This window comes from Ambystoma mexicanum, chromosome 5q (genome assembly GCF_040938575.1).
Source record: "Ambystoma mexicanum isolate Mex_15411 chromosome 5q, UKY_AmexF1_1, whole genome shotgun sequence".
Taxonomy (NCBI): Eukaryota; Metazoa; Chordata; class Amphibia; order Caudata; family Ambystomatidae; genus Ambystoma; species Ambystoma mexicanum.
The window spans coordinates 1,141,212,931-1,141,225,170 of NC_090933.1; the positions used below are offsets into that span (position 1 = coordinate 1,141,212,931).

At 43.9% G+C, this 12,240-nt stretch overlaps 1 protein-coding gene across 1 annotated transcript in view; it reads left to right on the forward strand.

Annotated features, from left to right (window-relative positions):
• Nucleotides 1–10,798, forward strand: part of TG (thyroglobulin) — a 1,030,738-nt gene extending 1,019,940 nt beyond the window's left edge. Inside the window, exons 46-47 of the mRNA XM_069622147.1 lie at nucleotides 8,227–8,417; nucleotides 10,337–10,798. Coding sequence (XP_069478248.1) covers nucleotides 8,227–8,417; nucleotides 10,337–10,443 — 298 coding nt within the window. The 3' untranslated portion in view covers nucleotides 10,444–10,798. The remainder of the gene's footprint in view (nucleotides 1–8,226; nucleotides 8,418–10,336) is intronic.
• Nucleotides 10,799–12,240: the final 1,442 nt, after the last annotated feature.

Consider the following 12,240-nt stretch of genomic DNA (forward strand, 5'->3'; position numbering starts at 1 on the left):
CCCTGTACACAGAGACACCCTGTCTGTTTCTCCGAACCATCAATGTTTTTCGCTGGAGATGGCGGGTGAACAAGCACAGCCTGCGATTTTAAGGTAGTAGGGGTATCTGCAAAATGTCTTTTCTGGAGCTTTGTCTGGAAAATGTTGAGGTTTGCCCAGGGGTCACCAATGATGGCACTGCAAGGTCGAGCAGGATGTTCCCTTCAACATGACCATGTGACCAACTCGTACCTAACAGGTAGGGATCAAGTCCTAAAATGAAAAGTGGGGGCTCATTAACATACGCAATCAGATGTGATGTCACTAGAAATTAGCATATCAAAGTGCAATATGAACATTTCATTCAATTGGCTTTGCATACCCATACAAATTGTACAGGAAAAATGGGCATTTGCCTTTCATAATATCAACATACACAAACAACCAAGAGAGGATATTTTCTTCTAATAGGGTTTCAAATTGTTAAAAAGTGTGCACGTTTGAAACCCCAAAAATCAATGCTGAGGTTTTCCCTGGAGAGAGCAGTCCTGAAATGTGACATTTCACCTTTAGCTGTTAGTTATTTTTCACCAGGTTATATGGTGTAGTGATGAAGTGCCCAACTGTGGTTTTGAATCCCCAGATCGCGATTAATATCATAATTTTGAAAAAGACAAAGGGCTGATTCACAGAACGTATATGGGTATGAACATCGAAGTTATCAACTGAAAAGATTGCGCTGATCAATGATTATAAATCATGGATTTTTATTCCCAATATTCAAATAAGGTATATAAGTCAGTATGCAAAAAACAAATAAAAACTCATTTGATTCTCAACTAATTAGCCTGTACATTGGCTGATTATGTGCCCATACAGATTCTAACCGACACGTGTTTCAACCCACTCGGTCCTTCCCGAGGCTATTAATCTACCCTGGTTATTGATGGGAATATTATAGAGCGTGTCTATAGATATAAATATCTAGGAGTTGAATTCACCACTAAGACCGACTATGCAGAATTGATTGAAGTAAGAAAACATAAGGCTATCACGAAGCTGAATTAAGCAATATGCCCCGAGCGGCGGGGGCATTACCGAGTCAGGTAATGTCCTGGGGCCCATTGTTATACCTGAGTCCCGGCAGGGGGTGAAGGCAGTTTCTCAGCCGTGTGGAGGCTCAGAGCAGGGATAGCCCCGCTTTGAGCCTTCTCATTGGCTGAGGGGCTGCCACGCCCCTCGCGGGAACAATGGCCATGGAATCTCAGCCGAGGGATTCCCGGCCGGTTAATGCCCTAGCAAGGGCCAATCAGAATGCTTGTTTCATTCTGATTAGGCCCTCGCTGGGTACTAATATGATATATAGATGCATGAGAGTGGATTCAGGCTTTAGTTTCCAAGGTATTCTCACTCTTTACAGACATTGCTTCTGTACTTCTATATTATATGGCATAGAAGCAATTAGCATGAAGGATTTCTCCTGGTTGGACGTGCTGGAAGGAAGATACTGGCAGAAAATGCTGGGGCTGGGACTTAGTGTCTCGATGAAATGATCCGCTTAGAGTTGGGCCTTACATCACCGTCTGCGATGGCAGTGAAGAAGAGAATCCTTCTATATTTGAAATCCCGTAAGGCTCCACTCTATCCATTGTTAGATCTACTGGGCCAATAATTACCCTCTGCTGACCTCGACTCGGTGGTATCTCGCAAACAGGCGAGTTTTGCAACCATGGGATGGAAACCAGTTTGGGAGGACAGCCTGCAGGAATTGATTAAGAAGGCTACCCGTAAGCTCGAGCAATGGGATTGGTGTGCAAATTATAAACATCTTGCTACTCTTACTAGTTTTTGCACCATTATAGATCAACTCAACCATAAATATAAAACATTGCAATGTTATATCCAACTCTGCCCTTCTCCCTTACTGCGTAGGTTCGTGTTATTACTGAGAATTGGCAGATCACCAATGCTAGCTTCTACTGGTTCAGAGTAGGGAATCCCAAAAGAGAGGAGGGGATGTCGCTTCTGTGGTTTACAGGTACACTAGAGACTGCTCAGCATGTTCTGACTGAGTGCAGGGAACATGGCTCTTTATACATGAATATGCTTGGCCCTATGTTTCTGATTTTAACAGCATCAAGCGCGAGTCCTTCTGGCGGTATTGCCTGAATTCTGTCCATAAATCTATGCACATTGCCCTGTTTAATATCTGGAATTAATTACTCAAGCACGGAAAGGTCGGAAAGAAGAATGACTAAACTGAATTTTTAAGGTCTGAAGGTCTTTATCCTGTTTTATTAATTTGTATAATATAGGATGGAATGAATTGTGATGTGTTCATGTTATCTATCTAATTGATTTTAATGAGTATTTGTATTTACATTTTATGTATTAAATTCTGTTTGTATGTTATGATAAAGCTCATTGAGCTATAAACATATTAATACATTTAAAAAATAATTAATCTAATTAAGGCACTCCTTCTAGAAACATATCCATTAGCAACCATGGGTTTGCATATATTCAAATACAAATACAAGAATACAGAATTACATTCACATAAATCATAAATAAATTCTAAAATAAAGAAAACACAGAATAACCAAAAAGGGGAGAATCCAAAGACAGACATTAATCCTCAGCTTAACTCCAATGATCGTAATAACGTTTTCTTATACTCCAGCACAATCACCCCTTGTGTAGGGTTTAAACTTGCTGGTCCTCAGACCTCCAAATAAACCTTGTGCAGTAAAGCAACCACATTCCCCCGACACACCAATTAGCAAGCGCTAAGTCTATAGCAGCCAATTGAGTTATTACAGGCACTCCTCCTGTGTGTACTCCATGCATATGCTATTGTATCTCTTACTTCTAATTGTGATTGTATATCATGTTAAGTTAAGTGTGTGAATCGTCAAATTCAGACTGAACTTATTCTTAATTCTAAACTCCTTTCGTGGTAGAATTATGGTGCTGAGTCCAGTTCTAACAGTTGTTTCAGTTGAGCTGAATTAGTAAACAAATAATATTTTTATATAATGATTTTAGTCGCTGGTGTTTATCCATGTATTAAATCATGTGTTCACTCACCAATAAATTCCTTTAATATCCGCGTTGTCATCTACTGATTTTAGAAAGGATGAACTCAACTTGGTTTTAATTGTCGGTGCCCTGGTATATATAAATCTGGGCTTGGAATTAAGGTATTTTTGAAGATCAGAGTCCATTAGTAATAAATGGCAATGTTTCTGGACAATTTTGTACAGCGCTTTAGTATCACTGAAATGTTTTGTGATGGTGCTGATAAAATAATTATCAACAATTTTTCATTTTTGCCTCAGCCACTGGATGTACCATATTGGTACGATTCATATGTTGGATTTTTTCATAAGCCTGTGAAACGCATTTGGATATCCTATTTTGCAGAATTAGAGGACCGTGACTGGTTGGATTGTCTTAGAAATGTTTATGCATTATGCCTTCAGGAGATATGGTTACCTGATGACTCTCTGCTGACAAAGCACTTTCCTGATTATTGGATAACAATTGGCCTGTTCACATTTCTACACCATCAGATCAAATTCCTCTGACATCTATTATACAGGGAAACAAGGGCGGCGCTAGGCTCCTTATTGGGAATATCTACCTGCACCCGGAGGAGGATTTAAAAAATATCTTATCTCCATATGAGTGCTGGCAGACTTTTTATTATGTGAATGCGGATCTGATATAGACATTATGGGTGATTTTAATGTGAAACTGTCAGACCTGGGGATGTCTCCCAATAGGCTGCTCCTAGAAGCAGCTTGAGGGATTCCCAAGCGAAATATTAACTTGACATCTGGCGACCCACGTGGTGCTCTATTAGACTATTTTTTAAATGCTACTGCTCTGGTTGAATTAAATGGGAGATCCCAGGACGACGTTCCCCCTAAATATACCTAAGGTTGAGCCAGCAGTTATTCTTATATTGACTACTGCCTGGTCGACTGCTATTCTTTTTGCAGGGTGAAGAGTTTTGAGGTTAGACCGCGCCTGGAGAGTGACCGTGATCCGCTAATTATTAGATGGAATATGGTGCCCTCACTTCCTGGCCCAGAACCTTATTTAAGTAGCATGAAGTGGGATCTTTCCAGGCAATGATCTCCCGGGTGATAAACTTTCCAACCTGGTTCCAGGGGAATAGAAGGAGGAATTCCTTGTCCAGCACTGTGAATCCTCCAGAAAGACAGTGGTCTCAGTCCTACTTCTGGATGACGCCTGGGAGGACGGGCTGTTGGTGATGCAGAAACCCTTTTCCGTGCGTACTAAAAGGAGAGGCTGGAAAAGAAATATAGGTTCCCAGATTCGGCTACTAAATGCCTCAGAGGTCATCTGATGCCGGACTCAGTAGTCTCGGCTTCTGCGAGGAAGAGGTTGTCTAATCCATCATCCTTTCGCTCAGTTCCTCCTGACCTGGAGAGAATAAAGTCTGATGGGCTGGAAAGTGCATAACCACCACTGCAGGGTCTAGATTCAAGGGAGTCAGGACCCATCCTCGATTTCCTGCCAGACCACAAGAAAGCACAGGCAATGGCCATCTTTCACAAGGGGGAAGTGAAATCTGACCATGCAATCACAGTCACCCTTGATATTGCCGACTCTGGTTTCCGCCAGATGGCCAACAGGGTCGCCTTACGCTGTCAAAGGGTGGCTCAGGGCCACAAACTTCAGGCAGAAAGTCCAAGCCAAAGTGGTCGACATGTCTTTCGACAGGGATAACCTTTTTGAAAAGGCAGTGGACAAGTCCCTTTCTTACCATCAAGAAATGTTATCACAGACAGAGATAGACATGCTCTCTGGGCATGCTGTAACAAAGGAGGTAGACCTTCTGCTCCCAGAAAGGAAAGGTTCCCCAAACTTCCAAGGTGCTCAGTCCTTCCTGCCACCAGCCCTCTTGCTCCACTACCCAGGAGGTGCATAGAGGCTGTTTCCAGGCCTACAGGGAATGCACCCAGCATTGTTGTCCGCAAGTCACCAGTACACAAACGCTGAAGGAAGCCAGACCAGGCCGAGCCCTCGATCACACACTCCAGTACCCCAGTGGGAGGATGGATATCTCAGTTTGTCAACATGTGACATGTGATGCAACATCTCCATGGACAAATGGGTGCTCAACATCATCAAGCAGGGATACTCTCTGGGGTTCCAAGAGAAGTGCCCCCTCATTTCTCCCATGATAAGACAAGAACAGCACAGTGCCCAACTTGCCAAGGAAGTTCAGGTCATTCTGCTAAAAGGGGTAACAGAACGTGTCCCTCTGCACCTCAGGGGCTTCAGCGTGTACTCCAGATACTTTATGGTCTCCAAGAAGTCAGGCGGGTGAAGTCCCATCCTGAACTTCAGCCTGGTGCATCAGGAGACGGTCACTAATGACACCTCTCTATAGGGTTGGGGTACTCACATCAGCCAACTGTTTGCCAGGGAACTATGGCACCTAGAAGAGAAGGCGTTGCACATCAACGTCCTGGAAATATGGGCACTTTTCTGGGCTCTCACGTCTTTCAAGCCACAGCTTTTGGGGAAGGTGGTCAGGAGCTTCACGGGCAACACGACCATGAAGAAGCAGGATGGGACAAGATCTCCCATCCTCGCCCAAGAGATGCAGAACCTGTCGCGCAATCCGTTCCTCAGTGGATATTTCTAGTCCTGTTCTACTTAGCAGGCATTCAAAACACCATTGCAGAGTATCTCAGCAGGGAGCTGCAGTCCTGCCATGAGTGAGAGCTCCAGCAAGCTCAGGTGTCTCGGATCTTCAGCAGATGGGGCCAGCCTCAGATTGACTGGTTTGCTACAGTGGCCAACACCAAGTGCCAGCAGTTTAATAGAAGGGCCCCTCAAGCAAGGACTCTGGGGCAGCCTTCTTCAATGGGAAGACCGGTTCCTGTATGCATTCCCGTCATGCCGTGATCAACACACTCAAACTATCGCAACACAATATGATCCTCATTGCACTGGCGTGACCCAGGCAGATCTGGTACCCAAATTTCCACGGTCCAGTGGCGCCAGCACTTAGACTGCCTCATCTCCTAGATCTGCTCTCCAGGAAAGGAGGATCCATCCTGTAGCACAATCCAGAGTCTGAGCCTAGCGGACCCTGCAGTCCGAGAGTTTGGACACTACTTGCTGCCCATGGAATGCAAGAACATTCTGGTTAAGGCCATTGCTCCATCTACACTTGCCTGCTGCAAGCACAAGTGGATGCATTTTACAGGATGGTGTCGTCAAAGAAGATCTCTCCATAGAGCATGATGGTGCCACAGCTTCTTCCTTGCTTGCTCTCACTTGCCAAGGCTGGCCTTGCACATGCATCAATCAGGGTACACCTGGCCACCATCTCCCGGTACACCCGGACTCCAAACAAGCTCTCTCTGTGGTCGCATAGACTTGTCAAGGAGTTCCTCAAGGGCCTCTTCAGGATATTTCCACCAGTGAAGGATCCTGCTCTTGCATGGGACCTCAATGTGGTACTCTCCAAGCTCATGGAGCCGCTGTTTGAACCTATGCATCGGGCCTCCTTGAAGTTTCTTTCCTGGAAAAAAGCTTTCCTCATGGCTATCTCCTCTGGCAGGAGGGTTGGTAAAATTCAGGATCTCTCATGTAAGTCTTCATATGTGTCGTTCCACCCAGATAAAGTGGTTATAAGGACTCATTCCTTTATGCCCAAGGTCCTGTCAAACTTTCATTTCAACTAACCTTTGGTACTGCCAGTTTTCATGCAAACCCTTTTACTCCTGCTGAAAGGTCTTTGTATTCGCTGGAAGTGGTGCGCGCCTTGGAATTCTATGTTGCACGCACAAAGAACTTTCAAAAGTGTCCATCTCCAGCTGGCTGTCCGGCTCTATCATGCATTGCCATCAGCTGACCAACAGGCTGTTGCCAGGCAAACTGAGGGCCCATTCCACCAGAGTAATCGCATCTATAACAGCGTTCCCCTCTGGTGGCATATCAGCAGGGCTGCTACTTGGAGGTCTACTCACACCTTCATGAGATTCTACTGTGCCAGCAGGAATTCCATGGAGGAGTCTCTTGTCAGACAAGCAGTGCTTCACAACCTGTTTAATTAAGGTGAGTGTGTTCCAGTGGTAAGTCTTATTGCTTCTGTTGAGCCTTGCCACCTTCCGTGGTTGTGTTTATATACTGTTGTGTCATCAGATTCATAGCATGGGAATCCATGTAAGACCCCATTTTGGAGAAGGAACAAGTTACTTACCTGTAACTCTTTTTCTCCAGCATGGGTCTTACATGGATTCACATGCAAACCTTCCCTCCTTCCCCTCTATGGCTTTTCTTGGGTCCTACTGCAACTTTACTTGTGTGGCTAAATCTGAAGAAGGCCTCCAGGGGTGGCACTAAGGAGGACGAGTGTCATTGGTTGGGGTAGTATGACCCAAAGTGACAGCAATGGGCTATACAAGCGACGATGCAGTTTTAGCTTAAAGCTAAAATGCTTTTTTTTTTTACCAAGGATTCCCAGCCTGTCGACAGGGAATATTCGTAGCATGTGAATCCATGTAAGACCCATGGTGCAGAACACGAGTTACAGGTAAATAACGTGTTCCTTATAAAACTCTTCTGTGAATCAGGCCCAAAGTGTCTTGTTTTACACACAGCCTCTAAAATACTGTGGGAGGACGCCATCCACCGGCAATTACTCTCGACATGCGCCCCGATGACAGGGTAGTGGGACAAGTTAAACCCTTTATCCTTGCAAATGCATATAACGGGCTAGCTGACATTTGGGAGAGGACCAGGCCAGGTATTCTATCAGTTTGTGAGCAGTTGTGTCTGTCTTGTAGCAGCAACACTCTAGTTTGTGTTGTGCTTGTAGGGTCGTATTTCATCATGCAGGCAACCTCGCCACTATCTAGCTCCTTGGCTTGCTTACCTGCTGTTAAAGTTCCTATAGTCCTGGCCAGCGACTCTCTGGGAATTCTACAGAGGTGGCGTCTGGATACCAGTTCTCTAATCTTCTGATTTTGGACTTGGCCGTCTGACAGGTTTTGGTGTCTTTCCATTCTTTGCTTTTAACCATAGCTCCTTTCTGGGATATTTTCTGCCAATTGTTTTAGTTCATTGTCAAGGCAGTAGCGTTTTATGGAAATAAATTCAATAGTGTCAATGATGGCAACTGTAGCGCCATACACAATGCAAGTGGGGCATCTTTGGAAAAGCTTTCGGACTTGACTGTTGGTTTTCTTTCTGTAGGAACCCAAACTACGCCTTTGACTTCTCCCGCAAAGCTACCGGGACTTTACCACCCTGGCCCATGTACCTGTCGCACACCAATGGGGACAACTACAAAGAGCTCACCACTCCATTAGAAAATCATAAAGGACTCAAGCAAGCGGACTGTTCGTTTTGGAACAATTACATCCCGGCTCTCAAGGCATCAACGAGTAAGTGGTCTACAGGAATGCAGACATTAAGGACCTGATGCACACAGCGTTTTCCTGTGACATTATATAACACTTCTGTGAATTGGGCCCTTAATGGCACACATGTTGTATTTAATTAACTCAATAATGCAAGTGCATAGTATGACCCTGTAAAACACTGTAGGGGTGATTTTCAAACAAATGCAAACTGCATAGAGGGAGCCACGCATGCGGGCATTTACGTGCTAATGGGTCCCCTGCATTCAATTCTAAACATTTTCAAGGTGAAGTGGAAAAGTGAAGAGTAAGCCAGGCAACATTTCTTTTACTTTTCAGTTTTACTCTCCGTTTTGCAGAAAGGTAAGCGCCACATGCACATTACACTTTGCAGATGGCATTTACTAATGGATTCCTGTGTAATCCGCCTGCTTTCCAGCAGGTGCTAATTCGAGGCAGATTCCATAGGAATTCATTTGTTTTACGCTTGCATATCCTGCATAGGAGCCCCTCCAAGACGAAGGAGGAATGCATAGCAGAGATGTCAACTTTGCTTAGTACCCCTTATCTGTCTTAGACGCAGACGAAATGTGCTGGAGCGGGGAATGGGGGTGTAAAATCGTTATGCCTTGCATTTACGCCTCTGTTTCCCGTATGGGCAATTATATAATTACCCCCATATTCGTTTAACATTTGGCAGCAGGGAATATTCAGGGCATTATGTGATGAATTTGTAAACTGCCCGTGAAATATTTGTTCCCACTTTGCATGCCAGGTGACATTGGCAATGAACATTGTTCTGCCCCTCTCTTCCGCCAAAGCAGCCTTTGTTTATTGTCAGGGCAACTGGCACCCCCTAGTTGGTGGCATCCTACACTGATACCACGCCTTAGCTTGCATGGAAAAAATGGTCTGCCACCCCCTGAAATAATTCTCCATTACAGTAGTGTCTGGGAAACTACTTCATAACAGAGGCCCTTATTCATGGAATTAGTTATATGTAAAATGGGGATTTGCGTGCCTTTCGGCCTGCAAATTCCCATTCTTCAAACAGGGATTTGCAGGAAGCATAGCATGCAAATCCCCGTTTTACACGCAAATAATTCCATGAATCAGGGCCGGAGAGTCTGCCTGCATGGGGCGGGGGTCCTATGTTCTGCTGGGCACTTGAACCATCAGGATATTAAAATACTTTCAGGCATGAGACAACTGCAATCATTTGCTAGAGGCACGGCCCCCATGCCTATGACGCCCATTCCTTGTACATATCCCATTGCAGAACATGTCCAGCAATCGTGCAGTGGCCAATGGAGAAGGTTGTTATTAATACAGGAGCAAACCATTGCAATCTCACTGAGGATGTGGCTTTAGTGGAGGACCAGGGTGGCCTGAAGAACTCAATGGGGCCTCTACAGGGCATGGAACGATGTTTTCCTGAAAACATGGGGAAGAATTATCTGGGCCTTTGAATGCTAATTGAACTACAGTGCTAGCATAATATTTTCAGCGAGTCCAATAAAAGGTATAAAAACTTGAATTTTGTTTGATTTTGAATCTGGACTAACACAGCACTAAACGCTTTCTCTGCACAGAATAAAACCATCAACACTGTGTTAGTAAATTCTGCCCAACATCTCCCTCCTCAATTCCTACATTACAGAGTAAGGCAATCATTGTCCATTGGCCCTTGCAAGGGCGGGGCCTTTGATGCATGAGCTTTACGTTCCCTCCAGGAGGCTCCTCCCATAGAACCCTGTGTTACGCTTTACTCTAATGTCGATAAAAGCTGAAGTCGTCACTAGCCTTAGGTTACCTGAGCAGATAAGAATCTCACTGTAGGAACTATTATTCACAGTCCACTTTGAAATGCAACTGACAGACTGTGTACACTTTATGGATTGTACGGTTAAAATAAGGAGCTAATTTTCTTGTTTTCATTTCAGGTGTAAAAACTGCTTTGGAACAGTCGACCGCAGGGGACATCATGGACACAGTCCGTACTCAGGTTACGCAGAGCCCACCAAAGAAAGGAGCTGATGCCTACAATTAGAATTCCAACGAAGGTTTTTCCATCGAAAGCTATTTTGCACATGCACATTTTAGCTCTTGATTTTTTTAAAATTCAGATTCTTGAAATGGGAAGCTTAATGTGGGGGTACTATGAACTGTGCCTTATCCATTCAAATTACTTAATTGAATTGATATTTCCATTTGTCTCTTTGAATTAAACAATTACATTTTTTTAAACGCTTTAAAGCTTCCATGTGGCGGGCAGAAAATGTGGAAAGGGAAGATGTTTTTCTTAAATCAAGTAACCAACCTGCATCGTTTACATGCATTCAAAAGTTTGTAAATGTATCTATTCAACACAAGCATTGTAAATAAAGCATGTCAATTTTAAAATATGCAAGTCTGCAGTATTCTGAATTTCAAAACAAATATATTTGTTAAAAAAAGGTTTGTTAAAAAAAAAGATTTCGTAGTTCCAAGTTCTGATTAATCAATTTTTGCGTTAATGAACGTTTCATGACACTAAAGTTATGAATCACCTAAATGGTTCCTTCCACCATCCGCACAATGCATCTGTGGAGGCCGCGCAGCCGCAGGCAGGTATAAAGCAACTTGTGGAACTGCGAAAGGAAGAAGAGTAAAGCGCACGATGCACATTGTCTCCCCCCTACACAATACGGCTCTACAGTGTTTGCCCGCAAGCCAATTTGATCGAATTCCAGTTCACAGAGTCCGATGTCTGCGCTTCAGGGAACCATCTTTTCCCTTGTGTATTCCCTCCCCACCATCATCCTGTGCATGGAGAACCTCTGCAATCCCCATAATTGCAACTGCACTCTTCCCCCCACTACTTACGCTGTGTTCTATGGGCAACACCCACGGCCTGCGCTCCATCCCTTTCTGCCTCCTCCCCAAGCTCCTTCCCCCAATCACGCTCACACACACATTCATACATAATTGAAAAGAGATTACCTTGAGTGTTTGCTAACGTGATTGTGCGCTCCCCTACACAGTATTGAGTATGCTTCAATCAGAACTCTAACAGATTCTACTACACCTCCCCTGCTGCATGGGCGTCTGGGGGTTGTAACACTCCAAAACCAACCAGTGTCGAAGATTTAAGGACAATAAATCCAGACCATACCAAGCCCCAAGGATCTCAAAAAAATATTTTATAACCCTTAAATTAATTTATAATCCTTAAAGACGGTTGTTTCCAAACAACATATGATTTCCATCAAAGTAATTATGCATTTGTACTAAAATATGACAACTTTAAGAAAAACATCCTTGGAGACGGTTGTTTCCAATCATCATATGATTTCCATCAAAGTAATTGTTCATTTGTACTCAATTGTAACCATCTTAAAAATAAAACTCTTCCATCAAAGTGATTGTGCATTTATATTCAATTGTAACACGCTTTAAGAAAAACCAACATAAACTCATTAGCGTGCGGGTGCTAATGTTTTGCCCCTTTGTTCTGGCTTTGCCCAGGCTCAACTATTTGACTATGGTAGTTAAACATTACTTCATATTTGATTCCAATATTATCCCTGATGCTACTTTTTGTACATCCTATTCATGCAACTCTTAGATACATTTCCTATTTGTTCACTCACTTTCAATGTATATTCTGTTAAAGACACAGAAAAGAGACAGAAATGGTAGTGAGTGAATATGTGAGATAACTCTTACCCTAATACAATCTAGGTTTGAGACGGCCTGGGACCACCAGAGACGTTCGCTCCAGGTCCCGGGCCATCTCACCCCCAATGGAGAGCATTTATACCACACGGAGAGGGGAGAGGTACTGAAGTTAAGCAGACATTGCTGC